General features: G+C 41.2%; 1 protein-coding gene across 2 annotated transcripts; it reads left to right on the top strand.

The window, feature by feature from the left end:
• The first annotated feature begins 2195 nt into the window (after window positions 1–2195).
• On the top strand, window positions 2196–25814 carry SSH3 (slingshot protein phosphatase 3). Of its 2 annotated transcripts, none has more exons than XM_070957189.1 (14): window positions 2196–2492; window positions 6093–6130; window positions 8806–8995; window positions 11940–12058; window positions 13801–13872; window positions 16124–16189; window positions 16620–16814; window positions 17238–17331; window positions 17586–17714; window positions 20220–20266; window positions 21016–21162; window positions 21839–22039; window positions 22522–22957; window positions 24756–25814. In XM_070957189.1, the coding sequence occupies exons 1-14, from the start codon at window positions 2427–2429 to the stop codon at window positions 25200–25202; spliced, it is 2247 nt and encodes a 748-aa protein (XP_070813290.1). In that variant the 5' UTR covers window positions 2196–2426; the 3' UTR covers window positions 25203–25814. The 2 variants fall into 2 exon arrangements, with proteins under 2 accessions (XP_070813290.1, XP_070813282.1); XM_070957181.1 differs by having other exon boundaries at window positions 24753–25814.
• Window positions 25815–26013: the final 199 nt, after the last annotated feature.

Genomic DNA, 26013 nt, shown 5'->3' with positions numbered 1-26013 from the left:
GACAAAATCTTGCTGGCTTTATGAGGCCATGTGATAAAAACCTGTCAAATAGTTTTTTTTAAAATACTTCTAATATTACTAAAATTGCAATAACCATTAATTAGTTGTGTTCATTTTGTATAGCCTTTCTACTCTCTATTCCTTCGTTCAGGAAAGTATGGAAGGTTCCAGGGCATCTGATTTTGTTCAGATGTGCGAGGTGCATATTTTGAAAAATGGACAATCCCCGGACAATCCAAGTTCTTCTCTGAAACATTAGAACACTAATGCTAGTCATAATACTCACTTGGTACATTAAATGGAAGGTAGCTTTATTTTGCCTCAGTAATTTTAAGAGGTTAATACTGTGTTATGAGATGTGTTGTTACTGTTTATAACTGACTGGATTGGAGGACCAAGGGATGATTCTGAGCAGAGTTCAAATATTAAGACTTACCTGAACCTGGAGATTGTATCTATTCTGACTCAAAACCATGTGCAGATGCAGCTAGGATGTTAAACACTGTATGAAACGTTCTGCTCTCATTCCCCACATGTTCAAGCAAGCTATGTCCAGAGAAATAAGAGAAAATGCAGTATTGTTACGATCTCCAAGTCAAGCTCAATTCCCAATAATTCTATGGACTATTCCATGTAGGTTTTTGGGCCACAATATAAAGGTGTTTCCCTACTGCCAACTTCTGGGATGTTTTTCAGTTTCCAGCCTTAGCATTTTTGCTATCTTTCTGTCCAAGAAGTAGTAACCAAGTTCAACCTTCCTTAGTTTTTGAGATCAGCCATAATTGGCTAGGCCCTACCACCAGTACAGTATTTGCCCCAACACCCAAATCAAGTCAGAATGCAAGCCAAGTTATTTCAAAATGTTCAAGAATTGATGCATTATACTATACAAAAAAACTATATTGTACTCCCAATAATTAGATGTGATGATCAGCTCGTGATATGCTTATCACAATAAATTAACTCTTGGAGCCTTAACATTATTTGTTGTGGTAACTATTGTAGACAGAAACATGGGACTGTTGTAAAGGGACAGACAACTGCCAAGAGACTTGAGAATTCCAGCATTTGACTTGTTCTTTGATCACAAAATGTCATATCAATATTTGTTGGTGTCTCACTGGTGTTTGTGGTCAATGATGCAGTTAGGTGATTTTCAACTCTGACCATATCATAGAGGAAGTCCCTTGATAATGATTTGTGCTCTTTTATATCAGTCTGGTACACCACTCCTACTGCCTTTGAAGATTTCCTGATAAAGCTGTGAGTTCTGTCCTGATGGCGCCACTGTTTATCGCTCAGTAGGATCTTGTGAGAAAGTTTGAGCCTTCCTGCTGAATTTTAGGAAGATCCTAGTTGGCAACAGCAGTTGAATTCAGTGGTCTTACTGGCTGAAAAAAAAAAGAGATGATGCTGTGTTTTTCCAAACTACTCCTCAGACTTTTTTTTTTTTTTTTAAATCACCTGCTGAGTCATTGTAGTAGTAACATGAACAATGCAGCAAGGCATAGATGGCTATAGTTATAACAAGCCAGACTCCAGAGACTTCTCTATTTTAAGCATGGGATAAGTGCCAGTAATAAAATTTCAAAATCCAGGAGCAGGATAAATGCTCTCCCCCTCCTGCCCCAACCACTTCAAGTTTAGATACTGAACTTTTCCTCTTTTCATATTAAAGGAACAGTGTAGTTTCTTCCTCTGTCTGTTAGATACCGAAAGCCTAGCAATCCCACCAGACGGGGAAGGGGTGGAACCTCTGAAAACAGGACTGGTAATAGCTAGAGCCTGTTACAAGATTTTCAGCTGCAAATTTTGTCCAATCTGTACAGCGGTTCTGGTGAACTTACAGAAACCACCCCCTTCCCACCCCCAGCGGGAGATCGCTTCACGTGAGCCCCGTGGCTAACGCCAGGTATATGGGGGGAAACTAGATATTCCAGGCACAGGGCAGCCTGAAAGACCCTCCAGCCCCGCAGTTACAGTTCTTCCACCAGTATGAAGGGTCCGGCTTTCTGTAAAAGCGGGACTACTGAGCCCTGGCCCAAGATTAGGAGAACGGGACAGCAGAGAGAGGGGATTGCCTTGGGAAGCGAGTTCCCGTAGTTGCCGCGGATTGACACCTCCTCCTCCTCCTCCCCCCGCCGCCGCTGGTCTTTCGCCACTCGGGCCTGTTCCTTTAAGAGCCACCCCCGAAAGGACGTACTCGGTATTGCTTTGCAGACGATATCCGTGCGCTTGTTCGTCGGAGTGGCTGGACGAAGGAGCAGAAAGTTTACGGTTGGCAGGCTCCCACCCTGGGATGAGTGAATGAGTGGCCCGCTACTCCCGCCTCCTACAGACGGTTTGCGGCGGCGTTGCGCTGGCTCCGAGTGGCACCGTCTCAGTCTCCCCCGGAGCGGAGGAAAAGCGCAGGAGTTCGTCCGCGCATGGCGCTGGTTACCGTCTGTCGATCCCCATCGGGGAGTGGCCACTCGACCCCCACCGGCTGCAAGGTGAGTCCCCCCTCCCCCCCAAAAAACCGTCCCGTGCCTTTCACGCTGGACAGGACTGTCGAAGATGATACAGTCCTACATTCCGTTCTGATCCCGCCGCCGACCCTCCTTTCAGACGCTCTTTCCTCGGAGGACATTCGCGGTCTCTCCTTTCTGGGATGGGGGACCGAGGATGTTTGGACGCCTGTCCTACCTGGGGCCCCCTTCCCTGAGTGCATTTGGCTTCCATCTGTCTTATCGGTCACTGCAAACTGTGAGCAGGGTTTTGCAGAGAGTGGCCTCAGAGTTCACCATCTTGTTCGTGGAAAAAAAAAACCGTGTACTTGCAGTTTCCTTAAGGGCAAGGAAAACAAAACCTTGAAGGCTCAGGGGAGAGAGTATCCGATTTTAGCAGGCCTCTCTTTTTTTTTTCCTCTGGTAATGTGCATGTAATGTAAATTAAAAAAAAAAAAAAAAAAAAAAGAGAAGCAGCTGTGCTGGGTGGATGGGGAGAGGGGGAGCTTTGCCACACTCTAGGCAAAGTCTTTCCTCCTGGATCCCTGTGGATCCACACTCCCACTTGCAGTATGGAAGATAGATGCAATCATCCATTTGCTTTACAATTGCCAAAAAGTGGCAAAAGGGTAATTATTATTATAATAAATTTTTGGCTACAGCTTCAGTTTCTTTAACATTAAAATGCCATCTTAAAATGTTAAAAATAACATTGGAAAAGATCTGTGCCATCCGTGTCTATAGTATAGAATACAGAATAGAGGGCTGGAAGTTATTCTGGGTGATCAGATGCACAGGGGCACTGTCTGGACATGTGCTGGAGGAGTAGCCTTGGCTTCTGTCTTGTGCTGGGTGCTCAGAAGATGAGAGGCCTCCTGAGCAGTCCGGCTGCTGGAAGCCAGTTGATTTGCACTTCAGTCCTCTTGATTGCAGGGGTCAAAACAAAAACAAGGAAGTGATTTAGCTGCAAAAATACAATTTATAACATGTCTATCGATCTCTTTTCCAACAGATTATAGTGGCTTGTTGAAAGGTGCTTCCCTTCTCTTCCTAGACTGCTGCATTTCTATCCTATCCTTGTATGGAAGCAGTTTTGGAAACTTGTCAAATTGTGGCCTTTCCTTGCATTCCCATTAATATACTATTTTCTCTAATCAGTTTTCAACAGCCCAAGTTTCTGTGAGAGAAGTAGGCACTAAGAGTTGCTTGTCAGTAAGTTTCACAACATACTACTTCCTGTCAGCTCCTGACAGATTGCAACGTCAGAGACCAAGGAGTACTGCAGAACTATCTCTTGCATAATGTCCTTAAAGAGGAAGACTTTCCAGTCCATTACACCAATGTTGGGATAGAGCCTTGGGCTTCTTGCACTAGAGCACCTGTGCCTGAGCTCACTTCTCAAGCCTGTGGGATGATCTTGAGTTTCAAGTGTAATTAGACATTGCACAAAGAACTGGCAATTAAGAAGTGGCACAAGTGCTGTTTGTTTGCTGTTTTTCCCTGGTGCTTAGAAATGTCACAGGAAATTGCCAACAAAATAGGAAGCACATGGATAAGATTATGCAAGAGCTGGAATTCAAGGCCAATCTAGGAATCCTGAAAAGGGATGAGAGACAAGCAAGGGAACAGTGCCCAGCTGGCCTCTGCATATCTGTTTCCAAGTCTTTGGAAGAATTCCTGCTTTTGTGAAGCTATGGCACAGAAAGAAAATGTATACAACATGGGACTTGCCAGGGCAGTTATAGAGCATCAGCCAGACATTGGGGCATATCTGGTGCTTGATTTGCTTTTGCTACTTACAAATCAAGAAGGTTGTTAAATGCAAATCTAACACTGTCTAATTGGAAGTATTTGACTTCACAGAGCAACAACATATTTGACTGGTAGAGAATAATGAGAACTAGAATAGCATTAGGAGCACGAGCCAGAAAGTTTTTTTGTACCAGTAATGTCACATAGCTGGAATCTTATTGCCTAGCCTTGGGCATTTAAAATGGGCAAGACATTCAGCCTCAACCTCACCATCTGCAATAATTGTATATAGGGCTGTTGTAGACATTGCAAAAATAATAAATATGCAATACTTTCGATTTGAAGAAAGTGTTACTAGAATTCTAAAGGGTAACTTCTGTCTTGTTACATCATGCAACTTAACAAATAGGTCTCATTACTGGAATGGGGGCACCTTGGCCTGCGACTTCATAAAAGAGCATGTGTTCTAGCCATTGATACAGATTAAGAATTAGCAAAGCTATGAAGGCCACAATTATAAGACAGTAACTTTTCTGTAAAACGAGCCCTTATTTGGATCCAAAAGCAAAAATGAATACAGCAGTCTTGTGCTCTGAACTGAAATTTAATCATCCTTCTTCCTTCCTTTTAAAGATGGAGACAGAATTTCAAGATAGGAAAACAATCCTTTGAAATGTTTAATTATATTTACTTTAAAAATGTGTGCTGTCCTTCAAAGAAATGGTTTCTTGCTTCCAATGCATAGTTGTTTTTTTCATATTGGTTTACCATAAAATGAGCTGGATTTGAAGCATTCCATATACAAATAGCTACTTCAAATGCTCAGTATTTCTTTAATTAAGAAAGCTTGGAAATATCCCATGGATCTGTCCTTGTATCATGAAAGTGTAGAACTGACTGGAAAGTGATACATTTGGATTTAAGGTTTTTTTTTTAGTTTTTTTAAAAGTTTCTAGCTCTTTTCATGTCAGCATAAATTGGGAATATACTAGTGTTGCTGTGAAATAGTAGAGAGAGAGGTGCTTAGCAAGATTTCCCAGGGGTTGGCATTTGTTGCTGCCATAGCCAACATGCCTCCCTCCCTCCTTCCTCCATGTCTAGCTGAACAAGCAGAGCGAATGATCTAAGAGACAGCTATATAGATTGTGGGGCCAGAGTTCTGCAATGGAAGTCCTGTGAATGTTCAGGATTCTAGTTGAAAAAAGAAGTCCCCAAAAGTATCTGTTTTTGCCGCAGAGGTATTAGGGATAAGAACATTATGTCATGCCAAGTTTTCTCATGCCAAGGCCAATGGCAGAAATAGTTGCTTGATGACTCCACATATTTGGATTGGACATTGTTTTCTTGGTACAAAGAAAATTCTGTCAGACCACTACTAAGGATAGATCCTATCAGTTATGCCTATTCAGTCTTGACCCTTGATTTAAGCACCTAACAACAGTGTTGAATAGCCTTTGATTCATGTAAGCTTACCATTCCAATTATGTATGAGGAATGACTTGTTTAACTTATGAGACTGCATAGTTAATTGTTTAATGAGCCATGTTTATTTGTTGTGTGTTAGCTTATGTTAGGGTTTAAGTCATGTCCCACATTCTAGATCAAGAGCACTTACTAAAGTTTTAAGTGAAAGGCAATCTCTTACGATTCCTGTGATTGTTGAATTAGAATTCAGAGCTTCTGCTTAACTGGGAGGATCTGCTACAGCCTCTGAAAAGTTTTGGGAGAAGGGACTAAGTGTGGGATATTTATGGTGGATGTGATAAGTGACCACTTCTTTTAACATTGTAATCACCTAAAAAGCAGCCTTAAGCATTGGAGAGAAATGCTAATCAATATGGAAATCCCTTGCAGGATGAAGATATTCCTAGAAGAAGACAGTTGCAGCGACGGTATGTAGTGATTGTTCGTAATATTCTTTAAATAATCATTTTTAAAAGGTTGTAGGTTAGTTATAGGTTTTCCAGGCCCTGCCCTTTAAAATTTTCACATTTTTTTTAATCATAAAAATTTAACTGTGATGCCTCCAATGAGCAACAGTTAAATTTGGTATTAAAAAACAAAACACACACATGCCCTCAGAGGATGGAGATAGATGGATTCTTTTTGAAACTTTAAAGAAATGATTTCAATTCTTAAGTTGCATGGTGAAGAAATGAAGAAATATGCACATAATGTATGAATGTTCCTGAAATGCTTGTTTAGGAACTCAATAATTTTGCTATTCTTTGTCAGGAATATACCAGCACTAAAAAAAGCAAGATTGGAAGAATGTGCAACCATCTGAGATTTTTTAAAAATAGAACAGATTGTTTCAAATTGCTATGGAAAGGGTATATCCAATTTGCTAAAGACAAATAGCATTTAGGGAATTAAAAGTCCAAATTCTGATCATAAGCATACTGGAGCCAGAATCATATATTTTTTTTCCAATCAGGAATGCAATATTATAACAGGCCTCCCCTTTCTTTTTTGGATTGATGATCAGTTGAATATTTGAGAGCATATAATGGATACCGTGACAAAATGGCTGCTAGGGACATGCTTGCCTATTCATAAAATGGCTGCCATGAGTACATAACCATAAACCATATTTATTGATTGGTTGGTTGGTTGATCAAATGAACAAGCACTCATTTATCAAAACTCTGTGCCATCTGTACAACTTACTCTCCTAATATTCTATACCTTTCCACACTAGCTGTCTCTTTTTCAGGGTAGATAATACATTGCCAAAGAGAGACTGGGCACCAGTCACCCACATTGACTGAGAGACTCACCCACATTTTTCTAAAGTATTAATGGAGCCAAGAAACATTTGGATATAAAGATAATGCTGGAGATTAGTGCCTTGAATGTAGTATGCTTGCTCCCTTGCCTTTCTTCTTTGTAATAAAAATAGGTCTTAAAAGAATTATATACGAGGTGTGGCCAAGAAAGGTTTTTTAGGAAGGTTGATTTTCATAAGATCCATACTAAAGATCCCTCTCAGAGGGAAAATTCCTCACTCTGCACAGCAGAAGTATGATAATTTCATACTGATTACTAAAACATATACTACGAAAGAAAATTCTTAGATACAAGTATAGAAAATAGGATAAGTTATCCTCCCAATTTATAGATATGGAAATATATTTATATTTAATTTCTAATAGTATCAGAAAGGTCCCTAATCAAAATGGAATGAAATTATCTCTCTCCCTCTGAAGCAATATTTACTATTTTTCAAATAGACTATTTTTCTTGTAGGAGTTGATCAGTGAAAAAATGAAACCATTCATGTTTCCAAATGTTGCTTCTTTATTCTAAATTTTGTTTCCAAATAGCTCTGCTTTTTAAAAGATGTAAAGGCATAATTGCCCACGTTCCTGTGTGTCACTGTAGGAAGCCCTTTAGTCCTTTTCCTTTATTTGTCTTTCCCCACACACTTTTATAGAAATATAAGTGCCCCAAAGTGAGGGTGGTTTGTACCATAACCCCTTGGATAACTTTAAGAAATGTGAAACAATAAAACCTAAAACTAAACAATACATAGGTATTTAATATGGTTCCTTCAATCTTCATTATTAATTATGTTTGGACTTTTTAATATATTTTTTAGAAGGAAAACTATTTGATTTTGTTTTGGCTTTATTTTAATTTCAAAACCAACTGTTCTTTTAAATTCTCGGTGATGGAGGTTAACGCTTCAAGCCAGCAGAGTTTTTATTCATTTTTCTCTGTACACAATAGCTGGCTGATTAGAAGCAGCCCTTGATTTATGATTATAATTGGCACAAACATTTTGGTTGCTAAATGAAGCAGTCATTAAATGAGGCATCATGTAATTACTTTGTTTAGTGACCAAAATCCTGGCATTCCTGGCTGCCATTGTTAAGTAAGAATTGCAGGTTGTTAAGCAGATGAAGTCCCAGGTAAGGAACACAGGGATGTCTCAGGGGTGTGTGTGGGAGGCCCTGGGGGGGTCAAGCACAGGCCGTGCATGAATTGGGGTTGCTGCAGTGTTGTGCAAGAGGACAGGGAAAGAAGCCACAGCCACCTCTGGAAGCCTCAGCTGCTGTAGCCTGGCCCAGCAGCGCAGTGAAAAGGTGCCACACCCCAGGAAGCATTGAACACCTAAAAAGCAGCCTCCTGCCCACTGTAGCACCAATGCCTGGGAAGCCTTCACAGTGCAGCAAAACAGTGCCATGCCAGGGAAGCACCAAACACCCAAGAAGTTCTAATAACATGGTGCAAAGCAGCTGCCCCCCTCCCCCCCCACCCCAGAAGTCTCAGAAAGCTCCAGTTCAGCCGCCCTTATTGTCGTGCACTCTGCCATGCCAGCTGACCTTCACTATTTTGTTCATCCCACTGCTGAAAAGGCATGCCCAGCTTGGTCCTTTGCAAATTAGCTGTTGGCTATGTCAGGCCTTCTTTTTTTCCTTCCTGCCTGCCTGCCTCCCCTCCCCTCCCCTTACTTTTTTTCACATTTCTAAACTTCCCCTCTCCCTGAAAGCAGCCATTCTCCAACTAGCGCACGGCCTAAGCAGGTCTTTCAACTCTTTTTTTATTACCTCTTCTTCTTCAGCCACAGCTTTGTCATGGTCAAGGGAGCTGCTCTACTCCTGCCAGAAGAAGACAAGTTGGAGGCGGTCCAGGAGGGTCCAGCAACTCCCCTAGACCTAACACCTAAAAGTGAAGATGCTGTTGCTGGGCAGCAAGAACTGCACTTACAGCAAATGGTAGAGCTGCTGCGGCCAGAAGACACCATCCAGCTGGTAAGATTGTTAATGACAGGAAGAAGGGATGCAAACAACAGAGAAAAAGTAGAGACTGGAAAGGCATTGCTACTTGAGTCTCAGGAAGCCTGAAGTCTAGGCAGTAATGTCTTCCCACATTTCTTTCTGCAACTTCATACTCCAATGATGTTTCTGATTCCAATTCCCCATTTGCTGTCTGATTACTTAAGATGTGGCATTCCTGGCAGACCAGAGAACTTTGCCAATCAAACTAAACTAGGAACCCAATAAGCCCTGACCTATCTTGTTTAAGGAACAAAAAGGTTCCTTTCCTGCTGAGCCCCCTTCAATATCCAGGATGCTCTGCTTTTCTCTATGACATAGCAAGAAACATTTCCCTGATCCTCAACATGCTGGCTAATACAGCAATTAGTTATTAGTAGTGAAAGGAGCAACTTTGTTCTGCAGACACATTTTTTTGTTTTTTATAAGAGACTAGTGGTTACCTGCTTTTCCGTAATGCAATAAAACCTGCATCTGAACCAGAGGTGGGTTTCAGCAGGTTCTGACCAGTTCTGGACAACCGGTAGTGGAAATTTTGAGTAATTCGGAGAACCAGTAGTAAAGATTCTGACTGGCCCCGCCCCCATCTATTCTCTGCCTCCCGAGTCACAACTGATCGGGAGGAAATGGGGATTTTGCCGTAACCTTCCCCTGGAGTGGGGAGGGAATGGAGATTTTACAGTATCCTTCTCCTGCCACGCCCACCAAGCCATGCCATGCCACGCCCACCAAGCCACAGCCACAGAACTGGTAGTAAAAAAATTTGAAACCCACCACTGATCTGAACCATATCACTCAAATTGCAGGTGAGGTTTCATATACTGTAGCTAAATGCACCTCCGGGGTGGCTGAAATTAACTCTAGAAAATACAGAAGAGTTTTGTTCTCATGTTCTCTGTTGTATTCTTCTCCTCCCCCCCCCCCCCCCCCCGCCAATCCCCCCAGTCCATCGTGCAAGTTGCCTCCTGCAGATTGCAGGAGACACAAGTTTATTCCCTCAAGAGAAATTCTGGAAAACCCAGATTGCTTCCCAGGCTGATTCAGACTTTCCAAGTGGCTTCCTTCTTCATATTACTACTTGTTCATGACCTGAAATAGCCTGCTTTTTCCTATCTCCTGTTGTGAAGCAAAACCAGAACTGATGCTACTTGGCAGTCTTGTGAGAAATGAACTCAGCCCTGTCCATCTTCTGGGACTCTCTCTTCGAGCGCTCATTGTCCTTCTGGTGGGGTGGGGAAGAATTTTTCCCTTTTGGAATTTGGATTTCAGACATTCAGCCAGGAGCTCAGCCACTTCCCCATTTATGGCCTGTGGGGCTCTTCGTCTCTTGGGCGAGCAGCCAAAGCTGGCGTCTCTGCTGAGCCTGATCCAAATTTTGTCTCTGAGGCCTCTGCTGGGAGATTTCCAGATGGGCTTAAATAACTTTTGTTTTCCTTTTTTCTTCTTCTTCCTAGAGAGTGAGTCATAGCAGTCTCCAAGCATCAGGAACAATTTATTTCAGGCCATGGCTATCAAGTTGTGTTCTGATAGACCCTAACTCCTTTTGGAAGCTTGCCAGGGGTTGTTCAGTTAGGGAAAAAAATTATAGCGGACACATTACTACTCTGAACATCAGTTGGTTCTCTATTGTCGATCTACTCCTTGCCTAGTGAAAAGTGGATCAAATATGAATGAACATCTATTGGGGGTCCTCTCAGTTCAGGAGCCCCAAGGATTTTGTCCACACCTCCACATCTTGCTTAAGAATCTTTGCAAAACTGCTGGTTTTCCATGTCAGCTGCTAGTGTGGAATCCATCACCAAAGGATTTGTAAAATCTAGGCTGGAATCACACTTCATATTACGCTGGTAGTGATTCCCCAAAGGGGACTTTAAAACATTCATTTTGTGTTTGTTTTCTGAAGATGCAGATACTTAAGGGGCCCATTTCATCCCCTAAGATTTCTGATACCATGCCCAAGCAGACCTTGGCCCTATTCATTTTTGAAGTGTAGCCAGGAAGAACTGCAGAATGTGATTTTTGCCGGATTATCAATATTTGCACAAGATATCAGTAGCCAGACTGGAGAGAAAAGTATAAAATACAGTAATAAATATTATTTAAAAATTAAATAATATCTCTAAGGAGTTGATAGAAGAATTCACCTTTCCTTGTCTATCTGCAATTAACAATTAAAATAAGCTATTGCAGTACTAATACTATTAAATGTCTTGCAGATATTCATCATTTTAGAAGCTTAGCCACAGAAGGCTGTTAAGGAATCACTCAAAATGGGGGTAAAATGTAAAAACTAGCTTGTGAATACACAATCAGTGTAGTACATTGTGTGAATGTACTTTAAAATTTCAGGCATCTTAACTTAGGAAAAAACAACAAAAGTTCCTAAGGATGAAAACTAAGATGAATTACAAACTTCTATAGTTCTATACCATAGTCTGACTTTTTAAATTTAAATCTTGATACACCATGATTTTACAGATAAGATTCATACTTTTTGGAAATTAGTTTATAAACACCAAATGCAATGCAATGCAAAGCACACTTCAGCTTACTTGCAAATGTGTCTTTTTCTAGATAAATATTTTTTTAAAAAAGTTCTCAAACCACTGCTCAAATTCCACTGTTGGAACTTGTTCCACTGTTCCACTTCTGCCAAGAAGGAATGACGTTCTTTTCTTCTAGGACTAGTTAGATTCTGTACATATGTGTTGCTAACCATGATTTGGTATAAATCACATTAGTTTTAATGTAAGCATAAATATGAAGTGTGGTCAAGACTCGGGGCTCCTAACAGCTTCCATTTGCTTCTGAACAAAATCCTTCCTGATCTGTGGGCAGCACCACACATTTTCATGGTGGAGATTGTATTGATGTAAGTGGCACCAGAAGGCAAACATGCAGTATGTTTTCTTCCTTGCAGGCTGTGAGACTGGAGTCAGCACGAGTTTATAGAATCCGATACTTGTTGGTGGTCTCAGCAATGGAGAGGGAGAGCAAGAGCGAGATGGTGCTTTTGGGGGTGGACTTCCCTGATGAAAGGTGAGATGGCAAGGGTGCAGTGACATCAGGAAAACGAAAGGTATTATACTGAGAAATAGCTAGAATGACCAGGTTTCACACATCACACTAACACACTTTACTTTAGTTTTGTCTCAGCATGTGGATGAGCCTTGGTTTATAAACCTTCATTCTGGGCTTTCATCCATTCTGGTTTTCTCAGTGAACTTTGGCTAATGCAGTGGATTAACTTGGCTCTACCTACAACTGAGGCTGTAGTTTTATCTGCCCTGAGAATCCATTGGTTGTTCTCTCACTAATCTCAGGTCCTTTTATAAGTTTTTCAGTAATGGCTGGTAATGAAAGAAAATATTCTGGAAAGCAAAATATGTTTGACCCTATTAACCATACCTGCATACCTAAATTACCCTGGAGCTTAACTTTTTGATTGAGCTGGGAGCCAGATGCCCTTGCCTGTACTGCAAATCAACCCATTGATTCCAATTTAGCCTGTTAGCCTGTCATGCCACATAATTCCATTTTCTAAATAATGATTTGTGGGGAAATGGAAGAAAAAGAGAGAACATTCTTCAGTGTTTACTTTAAATCATATGCAAGAGCCAAATTTTATATTTTCTTTCTATAATTCCCAGTAAGAAAAATTCCGGTTTGACTTCTATATTGACAAAATTTGTTCCAGCCAGTTTAATAAATTCCAAAATTTTTGCACCTTTGGGCATTCCCACCACATGTGGTAGTAATTCCCAACAGTCTCTCCACACTTCCAGCATATTGAGGATTTCTCCTTATTCATTTGTGCTAATCTTTGGGGGGTGGGGTACTTTTCTAAAGGTCTACGTGGCTTGACTTCTAGATATCTCTAGAATCAGGTCTTCAATCTACAACTGACCTAGCCTGATTGCACATCCCAAGGAAGGATATTCAAGGCCCCTGTGTACAGGAGGTTGTTGAGGGGAAACCTGGAGGTAAAGTTTCTCTGTTGCAGACCCTTCCTTCTGGAGTACCCTCCCCTAGGGGTTCAATTGGCAGCCACCTGATGTAATTTAGGAACATTACCATTCCACAGAGACTTCAATAGGTAATTGTAATTATCGCCATTGTGAAGAGGTGCCGGGGATAATTATTGTAATGCAGTTTAATTCTTTTATTCATTTTGTGTTTTACTGTTTTGGGTAAACAACTAGGAGTCATACTTGGAATTTGGTGCTATTATTAGAAGTAAACAAATGCATCTGTGCTCCTGTTCATAATTCCTTTGTTCTCTTCATAAAAGTAGTTACATAGAAAAATCTTCATTAGAACTACTTTAGTTTTACAGTTGTTCCTTGCCTCATGCATTTGTAGCCTGCTATATGTATTTTATTCCCTGGTCAAACCAGTTTGGCAGTTCGTAGAGGGTTTTTTTCTCTTTCCCTCTACTGTTTTTCCAAAGTGAGTTCTTTCATTTATGAGTTCAGCTGGAAGCAAGTAAACTTTGCTACAGCAGAATTGCAAATCAAGAAGCAAAATAAAAATGTTTTGTGTTTTCTTCTTAGCCACCACAAATATTTCCTGCCTGCATAATATCGTCTCTCTGCTATGAAACATCTGTTTCACTGAAAACTTGCTGATAATATATTTATTTTCATAGTATTTATCAAATGATTGCAAGTTTAGGAAAGGATCCAGATAAAGGCCAAAGAAACCAGTCTCCAAAGCAGACATGCAGTATAATGCTTGTTTCAGAGGCTCTCTAATTCCTTCTTTTTCTCTTTCTCAAATAGTTTGGCTACCTGCACACTGGGTATGGTGCTTCCACTTTGGAGTGACACACAGGTTTTCCTTGATGGCGATGGGTAAGACAACTATTCCTTTATATTATTCCATATAATTGCAGTTTTTTGTTTTCTTTTAAGTTTCTATCAGGAGCTTGCTTTGCATACATAAATAGATTGGGATAATGAAAGGTCGTACAAAGTGTACCTGATTTTTTTTTTATGTTACAAGTGTGGAATAAACAGGTGATGCCTTCTCTACTTCTATTCCACAAATAGAAGTGGCATAAAGTATATTCTAAACCACTAAGAGATTTCAATTGTTTTTGGGTTAGATCCTTCCCTTTTTATCTTATGGAACCGACCATTTCTGTATTGTGTTCTTTTCCATCTGTTCCTTTTTTTAAAAGACCCTTCCCTTCTGCTGCAAGTCACAGTAACACCCCCTCCAAAAAAACTGATGAAATGTGATGTTATAATACAATGACCTTTTGTTCTTACATCAAGAACACTAGAAGCAAGTATATAAGTTACGTAGCTTGTATTTTAATATTACAGTACAAGTTATCTCATTTTGTCTGCCCCCCCCCAACATCTGTATCTTTCCAGAAGCTACTTCTGCTATACCTGCATTGTATTACATTTGTTGCCATTCTCAAAATACTAATATATCACAATCAGTTTGCATGGCTCTTTCAAAAATAATTTTTTTAAAAAATTCCCAAATGGATTTACAGTTTAAAATCCAGTACAGTAGTAACCCCTGTATATAAACTTCAATAAGCATAAGTGGAGGTAGAATATGTGTTAGTGTGGCAGGATTAAAAGCAGCAGTTTTCTTTAATTGTTTTACATGGCCACTCAGCTCAAGTACCTGATTCTGGGCTGCTAACAATATCTAAAAACTATAAAAATGATATAATCACATAAATAACATAAGTGGCAATCAAGAAAAAAACAACTCACACCAGCACTAATAATTATAACAATTAACACAACCAAGAAATGACTCACCCACGCTGTCAGAGTTCCAGGTTCAATGGCAAAATCAAGCCTTTATGTCCTTGCAAAAGGCTAGCAGGGTTGGGTGAATCTGGTTTGTAGGGGGATGATGTTCTAGCAATCGGGCCCCACAACAGAAAAGGCTCTCATTTTGTAAGTCTTGCAAGGTAGACAAGAAATACAATCAGAACTACTAGCTCTATCTTCATTGTAAGGTTTCATTAACAGAACCTTGCAAAACTGAAAGTATTTCTCTCCTCTTTTTCGTTTACTCTCCAGAAAACTAGGGAGAGTCCCTCCTGAAATGTTTCCTATGCCCCCTCCAATCCTTCTGTGAACTGAGATATCTTTTACATGCTGGTTGCTCAGTCTGTGGCTCCCTCTCCTGTCTCCCAAGGTCATTCGCTCATACTATTACACTTCCAGGGTCCACTTTCTAATGGATAGGACATGCTTCTCTTGCCAGGTTGATACAACTGGGAGAAATGGTCCCACCACTCATGCTGTAGGTAGGAGAGCTTGAAATCCTAGAATGTCCTTTTCAAAATTCTAGGTCCAGAAATATTGACCTGCTCAGGACTTTTTAGAAAGCCGCTCCACATTCAGAGAAGTGATCGGTGGCAATGCAAAGAAGGGGGAGAACAGAACAGCAGGGAATCCATCAATTGCTTTCCCAAAACTTTCCCACATTCAGCTGTGTCCAGGAAGCAGCCTTGCTGCTAATATACAGTAAAGGCACTTTGTGGAGACGATGCTTTAAATATTTTCCTTCCTCATTGGAGTTGCTTTGTGACTGAGCCCTCTCCCTTTATGCCCCAAAACGAAATTATATATCCGCCCATTCTTGCCACATCCCAATAAAATTCCATTAATTTACTCTTGGTTGCTTACGTCTATAAAATCCTTTTCAATAAAAATAAGATTTTATATATAAAAACCAAGATTCTCTAGGATTATTATTGATTGATTTATCCTTAGCATTCATGTGCCACTCTTCAAAACCAGATTTTCCCAGGCTAGCCCTTAGAACAACTACACGATTTAGAGAACAGGGGAGGTAGGGTTGACATAATAACTTTAACTGGTAGAATCTATTTTTAGAAATTGTGGATTAATTCTGATGTCATTCCAAAAGGCAGACACAGCCTAGTTTAATTTTTTATGTGTTTGAGGAGAATGTTCTTTTCTTTCAGCCAACAATGGAATCTAGTATTTTGGGATATTTCACAACTCTCCATACTGTTACATTTTTCTTTGCAACATTCCAGATATCTGCCATCTTCCTGGAGTACAAAGTTACTTAAGAGTTGACTCTCCTATTCTTTTTTAGGGGCTTCAGTGTGACATCTGGGGGACAAACACGGATCTTTAAGCCCATCTCTGTCCAGACAATGTGGTGAGCAAGGCTCTTGATTGGATGAACAATATTTAAGATATCCATAGAAGGCAATAAATGAATATCAGGAAAGATACTGAAACTATTATTACTGCCCTTCATGCTGTGAAGGAATTTTTTTTTTTTTTTGCTTTTTTCTAATGACAGCAGTACCTTCCAAAGGGTTTAAAATGGAAAAGGAAAATTTGGAGTTCTTTAGCTGTCAATCATATTTATTTTTTAAAAAAAATAAAAGTTTAAATTTTATGATGCTTAGAAAGTATTACAAATATATTCAGTTGTCCTGTACTCATTAACTGTATCTGAAAAATGAAAGAATGGGATTAACCACTACAGTTTATGATCACTCTTGGATGTGATCTCTCCTGCTCTGAACACTTTTAAGTATGACTTCATATTCTCAGGATCTAATTGTTCTCTCTGCTCTCAGGTCAGCACTGCAAGTGCTGCACAAAGCATGCAACGAAGCAGTCTCCAACAACTATTTTCCTGGAGGGGGTGCATTGAACTGGACCGAGTGGTATCAGAAGGCTGTGAATTCTGACCAGAGCTGCATTAATGAGTGGCTAGCCATGTCTGACCTGGAATCTGTGCGGCCCACGTCTCCCTCCATCTTCTCAGACCAGTCAGTGATGCCCCCTTTCCCCCTGGAGCTAATTGTAGGCCTGTGAGGTTTCCTAGAAGGATTTTACACAGTGTAGTAATCCCAAACCCAGGCAAACTTTGGACAACCATCCCAGTCAGTCTAGTGCATACCATGCCCTCTTCTTGAGTCTTGCCTCTGAAGTCCAGACCAATAACCTAGACTGAAAAATTGCAATGGGGGATGGGAGATGCTATTCAAATCCCATTATTAATCCTGTGGCATTTTTTAGGCCTAAAGGAATAAATTATTGTAAGGAAATGTTAAGGCTCAGAATAATATTAGATTTATACCCCTGCAGCTGGGGGGAATGGGTATGGGTGTGTGGGAAACCTGAGGTGATAGTGTTAGGGAAAGAGTCTGGTGGGCCGAGAGCTTTGCCGACCCTTTATCTCTGTGCCTCAGGCAGACAGCACAGGACGTGACAGAGCGGACGATCCGGGCCAAGCTGCGTGAGGTGATGGGCACCACTGACCTGGAGAGCATCACCTCCAAGGAGGTGGGATGTTGGGACCAGAGGACCTTGGAATAGGAGGTGATGGGAGTGTGGGGGAAAACGGGAATGGCAAAGTGTGTGAATAGATGGGACTATGAGCACAAGAAACGTGACAGTTCTTAATAGGAAGAAAAATGATTGGGGAGGATTGGCAAATATCTGGGAAGTCAGAATCTATATGGCAGAATAGCGAATAGGATGTGTGTGATTAGGAAAAAGCCCAAGTGGAAGATAACATCAGTCATTTTTTTCCGTAGATTCGTACAGAACTGGAGCGGCGGGTTGGCTGTAGTCTGAAAGATTACAAGGAGTTTATTGACAATGAAATGTTGCTTATCATGGCACAAATGGATCGGCCTTCTAAGATCTTTGACTACCTCTACTTGGTAAGAAAATACAAGAGGGGACCCCTGATGTCAGCTTTCCAGTGGTTAAGGATCCCAAGGATTACAATTGGTGCCTCTTGATTGGTGATATAGAGAGACTAGAGAACAGCCTTGAAGGAGTAGAGGAAAATCAGCTACAGGGTAATGATCAGACAAGTGCATCTTAACTCCATTCTGAGAAACTAATCTGAGTAAATGTCTCAGGACCTTCCCTAATTCACATTAAGATAAAGTGAGGGAGGACGGGAGCACATTCAGATTTTTAAGATTCTGTTACCATAGCTGTTCCAATAAAAGTAGCTTTAGACATATGGCATTGGTTTCTTAGTCTGGTCTACCTTACAGGACTGAAAGGTATTTTGCTGCCATCTAATAGCCTTACTCCCCAAAGAAGTAGTATCTTCTATCCCAGTGGCCCCAACCTTTTGAGCTCCAGGAACCGGTTCCATGGAGTGAGGTTTTTCCATGGACTGGAGGGGGTATGCTTTCGTGTGCTGCCTACATCTCGCATGTGCGCAGATAGGACTTTTCTTGTTTGCATGGCCCAATTTCTGGCTTACCATGGGCCAGTGTCAGTCCGTGGCCCGGGGGATGGGGGTTGGGGACCCCTGTTGTATCTCACAGGCCTCTGTTAAAAGTAGTATCATAGAAATCAGCCATTCCAACTGAATTCCAGTTCCTGGAATTCTAATTAACATGGTTAATGTTTGATTTGGAATTCTGAAAGTGGAAATCTAGTATTTTGGAATGGGCCTCATTGGGGAGTTTATCACATACAGTTGAATTTTCCCGGAAAAATTCTGATTCTGTAGTGAGCTTTCTACCAGGAAATTAATTAATTAATCAAATTTATATACCATTCATCTCACCTGAATGACTCGGGGTGATTTACAAATGAAAACCATACAGCATATAAAAATTCAGGTATTTCTCCAAGGGAGCAATAGCATCCTCTTTGCTAATAACATTGCTTTAGGGACAGTGGTTCCTCAAGTACAGAATACAAAATAGACTGCCTATGACCTGTTTAATTCAACAGCCTGCAATAAAGTCTATGAGAGTTACTGACTTGCCAAATAATGCTTCTCACTATATTCTGGGCTAATCATTTTTGACTTATAGCTTCCTTTATTTACTATCTGCAGATAGGTCTAATTTGATATTATATTCACTATTGCTAACATTTAGTTCAGTGGCGATGTAGAAATTTGTGTTAGTGTAAGTAGCACAATTTCTTCTTCCTGAGGTTTACTGCCATTTTGGTGTGAAATTGAGTCAAATCTTATGTCTGCCCTGAGCCTTGAAATAATAAGCTTCCCTCTGCCCCATTGTATGCAGCTAAACTCTGCATGTTCTGTTCTCTGCTATTTGCTGTAGCAAAACTGAAGACTGTATTAGTTGGGAAACAGAAGAAGACAGTTGGACTTTAATAACATGAATGCTGTAGACTTAGACTTAGAATAACTTTATTGTCACTTTAAAATGTATACTAATCGACATACATTAAAATAAAATTTCATTGCATACAGCTCTCAAAAGGTCACCACCTCCAATATATACTATATAAACATGACTAAAATAAATAAGTACAAAATTATGCATATATCCACATGTATTATATGAAATGGAGAAACAATACAGTCTAGTCTGGATGTATACATGTACATAGCAAGAGTTGCCTCTGGGGAAATTGGAAACTGCTTCATTTAGGAAAAAGCTGGGTATGATTATCTTACTTTGCATTCCCTGGGTATGCATCTCAATGAACGCAATGGAGCTCACTTCTGAGAATATATACCTAAAATTGCATTGGGAGATGCAATAATTATTTCATTACATGTGGTTGAGGCCTGTGCATGCTTCAGAAATGACCAGTAGAGTTACTTTGGAACATGTGGGAGTAGAGTGCAGAATCGTTTTAAAGCAGTTGTGTCTTTCAGATTTCTACATTAACTTGAAAAAAATACAAAATACACGTAAAAATTGATGTATTAAAAGAACTGCACCTTTAGTGATTTTTTTTAAAGAAATAACAAGTTTTCAGGCTTGTACGGAATCTGAAAAAAGTTACCTCTGCTTTAAAAAAGTGCTTTCCAAATCATTTTTAAATGCGCGCGCATATGTGCGTGCACACACACACACACACACACACACTCTCAACAAAATGACCATTACAAATGGCATTCACACATTTTAGGTGGATGATTGGTGAATAAGTGATCTCCAAAATGCAGTGTTTATACTCCCTGCACATTTTCTTTAAATAGAACTTAAGGGGGCTTTGTGACATTTTTTTTACCTATATTTTCTCATGGGATAGCATGAAAAAGTACTTTCTACCTTTTTCTACTCTAAAATGTACGGAGCAGGGCTTGTACCACTGACTTTGCTTAAAGTATAGTTAGGTTCTGAATATACTGCTATAAGAAGTCCATAATGCACATAAATTTGTTAATAGCTTACACATCATGAGAGTGAGTTGTGTACCTGGTATTGTTCCTCCAGGGCTCTGAATGGAATGCAGCCAACCTTGAGGAGCTCGAAAAGAACAGGTTTGTAATCTTTAAGATGTTGCTCAGAATGCTAGAAGTTCATCCTTGGACTTTGAGATAGCTATTTACCATGCCTCTCAGGCAGGGGTGAAATCCAGCAGGTTCTGACAAGTTCTGGAGAACCAGTAGTGGAAATTTTGAGCAGTTTGGAGAACCGGCAAATACCACCTCTGGCTGGCCCCAGAGTGGGGTGGGAATGGAGATTTTGCAGTATCCTTCCCCCAGCAGTGGGGAGGGAATGGGGATTTTGCAGTATCCTTCCCCTGGAATGGGGAGGGAATGGAGATTTTGCAGTACCCTTCTGGAGAGGGGTGGGAATGTGGATTTTGCAGTATCCTTTCCCCTGGAGTGGGGTGGGAATGGAGATTTTGCAGTATCCTTCCCTCTAGAGTGGGGTGGGAATGGGGATTTTGCAGTATCCTTTCCCCTGGAGTGGGGTGGGAATGGGGATTTTGCAGTATCCTTCCCCTGCCACGCCCACCAAGCCACGCCCACAGAACTGGTAGTACAAAAATTTGGATTTCACCACTGCTCTCAGGTCAGACTTGTTGGAAGTACTTTCAACCCTTGGTTTATGTTCCATCCTGAGACACCAAGTAATTGTAGGAGGAAAATTTAGGAGACAGGGTAAGGCTAGGTAAATGGGGATAGAAGAAACTGCTAAAATTAGGTAGAGTGGTTAACTTGGTTAACAGTCTCTTTATGAGAGTGGATTGGGAAAACTTGCTTGATTTCTTGCCTATCTTTAGAGTCAGCCATATCCTCAATGTGACTCGTGAGATTGACAACTTCTTCCCAGAGCATTTCACTTACATGAATGTGCGTATTTATGATGAAGAGGCCTCACAATTACTGCCATACTGGAAGGAGACCCACAACTTCATTTCAGATGTTCGGTGAGAATTGAGCATCAAGATGATTGTCATACACAAACATGGTTGAACTGGCATGTATTGTAAAGAGTTTAATTTAATTTTGCCCTAATCCAGTTAATAGCACTCTGTCCAGAGCGGCAAGTTTTAGTGTTTGTATGGAATGATTCAATTAAGAAAGAGTTTTATAAGAAGCATCATCTCTTGTGAAATGTTATGTATGCATATATTGCATACATGCAGACGATCTGCAAAACTGGGAAGAATTTCTCTTTTTGCCTCTTTATTCACTCTTCTTTTCAGCAGCAGCTGAGCACATCTCCGCGTGTTATTCAGAACTGATGCAGGCAAAGAGCTAGTTGTGAATCTCTGAGCCCAGTTTTGCATAAACAGTTTTTGACACAAACCACAAGGAATTATGTATGGGAACAAGAGAGAGAGAATCCTTGCCTCATTTGTCAGAGCCACTCGTTTAAAAAAACAAGAAGGATATCCCTGACTCAGGATCACCATCCTTGGTGGGAACAATATTCTGGAATAAACAGATTCCTTTCCAAAGCTGTTCTAAGCATTGCTCACTTCTGAGAACATTATCATAACGTAACAGTCTGTGCCTAAAGAAGCCAATCAAGAACCTGGAAGTTCTTTCTGTTCTGGGTATTGCGGTAGCCCTGTTTATGACCATGATTCTCCCTCACAGAACTCAAGGATCTCGCGTCTTGGTGCACTGCAAAATGGGAGTGAGCCGTTCTGGCTCCACAGTGATTGCCTATGCCATGAAGGAGTATGGTTGGTCGCTGGAACGGGCTCTTGGTCACGTGCGAGAACGGCGACCAATTGTTCACCCCAATCCAGGCTTCATGAGACAGCTGGAACTTTACCAGGGCATGCTGGACGCCAGGTAATTGGAAGGGAAGAGGACACTATTGATGGGGCTGATACATACGTAAAGGACAAAGGATGTGGAACGATATCCAGTTGCCTGAGCCAATCTTTTCTTCTAAAATTGGTTCTCCTGTCCTATACCATTTTATAGGCAAATCTGCACAATGGTAGCCTTTGAAAATGGAAAATTTGCCTGAATAGGGCTATACAAATAGGGTGCTAATTATTCTGTTCCTTCCAATTTGTATGGATTTTGTGGAAATTTCAGTGGGGAGCAGCTAAAAAAGGTACTTTTGGAAGGAGCAATCAAGCGGTGGCAAATTTATTTTATAGTTATCTCCTGTGACTTCATTATAGGTCCATAAATTATTTAGCTCTTTATGAAAGATAGTAAGGGATTCCTTACTCACCTGCCATTGTCAATCTCCTAAGCAAAGGAAGAAACCCTGTTACTCTTTAAATCCCAGAATGTCATACCCCTCTCATGTTTCTATGCAGCCGTCACAGCAGCCTGTGGGAACAAAAGGTGGGAGATGCCCCCTCAGGAGGCTCTTCCGATATAAGCGATGCCAGCAGTGATCATTCTGGAAGCCTGGAGTACGAGACTCTGAGCAGCTCAGATGAAGAACCAGAAGTGCCAGTAACAACTCCCCAGTATTATTTTCGTCCTTTACATGAGCCTTCTGAGAATCCCAGTTATCCCCTGCCCTCCATAGGCAGCCCCCGGCTCAGTCTTCAGGCAGCAGAAGAACCTGGGGCATCAGATGATTCAGGAGCTGAGGAGGTGCGGAGACACCTGGCTACCATGAAAGTACCTGAGAAGCCACCCGTACTCCGACGGGAACGCATTAATCTTTATGCAATTATGCGCAGCATCAGTGAGATGGATAGCCCAGAACACATCTCTGTGACGGAGGGCACACCTGAGGAAGAGGTATGGAATCGTGTAAAGGTAACTGAGCAGGAGTGAATGGGGAGCAGAAAAGAGAGACTGTTTACAATCTAGAAATACAAGAAGGGAGTAAAACTGACATCGGATATTTATTTATTTAAAATGTAATGGTTTCCAATTATAAAGAAATATTGTAGTGGTTTACAATTAGAAATACAATTATATCAAAAAATAGCAGGGTAAACCCATAAATAAAAGCATACTATTAAGATTATGTTCTTTAGTTAATGACCATTTGTTCAGCAACCATTCTAAGTTACAACGCTGACTTACAGCTGATCGTCAAAGCTGTGGCCATCACAGCATCCCTAGAGGCCTGTGATTGCCATTTGCGCCCTTCACTGCCGGCTTCCAACAAACAAAAGTTAATAGGGAAGCTGGCTGGAGATTTCAAATGGCAATCCCATGACATTGTGCCTAACAATCGTGGAAGATTTGCCTAACTATGGCAACTGGAATTTCCGGAATAGCTGTCATAAGTCAGCATGGTTACATGATGTCGCACTTTAAGACAATGTTGCAAAATAACTGAGTTTCCATTCCTAATTACTATCATTAACTAAGAACTACCTGTAATGTTGGTACTGATATTGAAATACAGATCTTCTGGGTCTGGTTTTTTTTTCAAGAGTAGTAACCCTATAGTCTCCTCCTAAAAAAAGAATATGTAATCTCTTGTATTAAAACTAGTAAAATGTGAGACACAATTTTAACAAAGCAAACATGAACATGATCTCACCTGAGCAAGCACCTTATCAAGAGTTAAAATTAAGTTCATCTTCCAAAATCTGAAATGAAGGACCTAGGTTCTGCTACAGATTGGACTGTCAGAACTAGAATCTGAATAATGAATTTGATTGATTGTACCCTAGAAGGCTCTAAGACCCTCTCTTACTAAGGGTTGTGCATGATGATTTGCTGTACCAGATTCCCAAAAGTCCCAAATTACTGCATAAATGAAGATAGGTGACATTTCTGGGACGGAGAGTTGTATTAGTCTAATAAGTCAGGTCAGAGAAAGTAAAATGAATGGAGATGGAGCAGCCAGACCTAAAAAAGTTTAGTGTAAAATTATTCAATTAGATGCTTCTAAGAGAGAATAAAAGCATACAAGCCTTAGCAATAGCTGCCCAATGTTTTGTTTCTAAAACGAAAGTGTTCCAAGCCAGTTGCATAGAAATGTTAACCAAGAGCAGTGGAATATGGAAACTAAAGTGATGGAGGAAGTGCTAGTTTTAACCAAGGGTGCCCAACCCCCCAGGCCATACCCTACTACTGGGCTGTGGCCTATTTGGAATTGGGCCGCGTCAGTGGTTGCTGGAGCACAGATGCGCACGCAGCTCAACTTGTGCGAGCAGCGGGCTGGCAGGCACTTGCACATGCACACCGGCCTGCTACTCATGCAAGGGCTGCATGTGCACCATGTTGCCCAGTTCCCCTCTCCCCCCTCCCCCCAGCCAGGCCACCAAGCCACAAAGGTGGTGGACTGCTGGTTTTAACCATTTAATCATGTCCAACTCTTGGCAACTATAGGCAAGTGCTCTCCTGTCATGCATAGCTTCTTTCAGTTGTTGGATGTTCATCTTTGTATCAGCTTTGATGGAGTCACACCAGTATGTTTCTGGCTTGCCCCTTCTTCTTGATCCACTAACCATTCCTAGCATTGACTTCTCGAATGAATGTGCATGCATGACATGGTCAAAGTAAAGCCAAAGTAAATCAAAGAGAATCCAATGTAGTTGGTGATGTGCAACTCAATGAGTTCTTCCTCTCTCAGCAGGTATTTCTTCATGCTGAAAGGAAGACCTGTGAACTGTCATCCCAAAGTGAAGAAAATGAAAAGCCGGTTACAGCAAAATTGTCTCTTCCAGGAGACCAGCAGGCATATGGACGGAGGCCAGGGCGTAGGGGACGGAGCAAAGGTTCCAGAGTCCATGCTCAGCCTTGCAAACAGCTCTCATACCACCCGGCACCAGGCAAGGTGCATAAAGCTGTTCGGCACATGGAAGGGTCTGGCTCGTGTGGGCGCAGGGCCCCTTTGCAGCATCGCCTGTCAGTGGCTCAGCTGGCTGATGCTGCCCTGGTGGTGAGTCGGACCAAGGAATTTGAGGGACAGATGAATCCTGAAATTTCCAAGAAGCACCAATTGCCATCTTCCTTGCCATGTTCCAGGTCTCGACGGGTTGTGCGCCAGGCCAGTGTTGACATGGACCCCAGTTCAGTCTGAAAACCTTTTCTCTGCCTTTCCCCCTTTCTACTGTCAGTAAGCAAAAGATTTCATGGAATCCCAAGACTGAAGACACATTTGTGATATTTGGAAATACATTTTCTGTACACTGCCTAGGAGGAGACAACTTCTCTACTCCTAAAAGAGACCACAACTGCTTTCCAAGTGCATTTTTCTCCTTTCTATGGGAAATGGCAGCATGGGTGTGGAAAACACCAGTGTTGCTTTTGGGTTTAGTCCATTTATGTGTTACTGACCTTCTAAGGGCCCTGAAGATGTCACGGTTTTAAGTTTCATATGGCAGGGCTGTTTGTCCTTTAATTTGCTTTGACTGCCTTCATATTCTGTTCTGCCCCAGTCTGATATTTGCCAGATCCAGGGAATAGAATTCTGGTCATCCTTACCCAGCACAATAGTGAAAATTGTAGTCAGACGTGAGGCCTCCAAATGGGCCAAAGGTTGTTTTACAGAGAAGGTTTAAGATTGAATCCTCTCACTGTGATCCAAGTGGGGAATGAACTACTCATTTTATTTTTGTGTACCTACAGTTACTGTGCCATTGCCAGCTTCACACAGCCTGAAAATAAAGTTCATTCATTTTCCACTTGGTAATCTCAGGTTTTATGTCTTCTTTTGAAGCATACATCTGTTTACTAATCCTAACCAAAGTAACAGAGAAAGAGAATAGCTTTTCTTCCTCAAGGCAGGGGTGAAATCCAGCGGGTTCTGACAGGTTCTGGAGAACTGGTAGCGGAAATTTTGAGTAGTTCGGCGAACCAGCAAATACCACCTCTGGCTAGCCCCAGAGTGG

Source organism: Pituophis catenifer, unplaced genomic scaffold, assembly GCF_029215685.1.
Source record: "Pituophis catenifer annectens isolate HBS135680 unplaced genomic scaffold, rPitCat1.0.hap2 SCAF_1, whole genome shotgun sequence".
NCBI classification, from domain to species: Eukaryota; Metazoa; Chordata; class Lepidosauria; order Squamata; family Colubridae; genus Pituophis; species Pituophis catenifer.
This window is presented reverse-complemented; position numbering and strand designations above follow the sequence as displayed.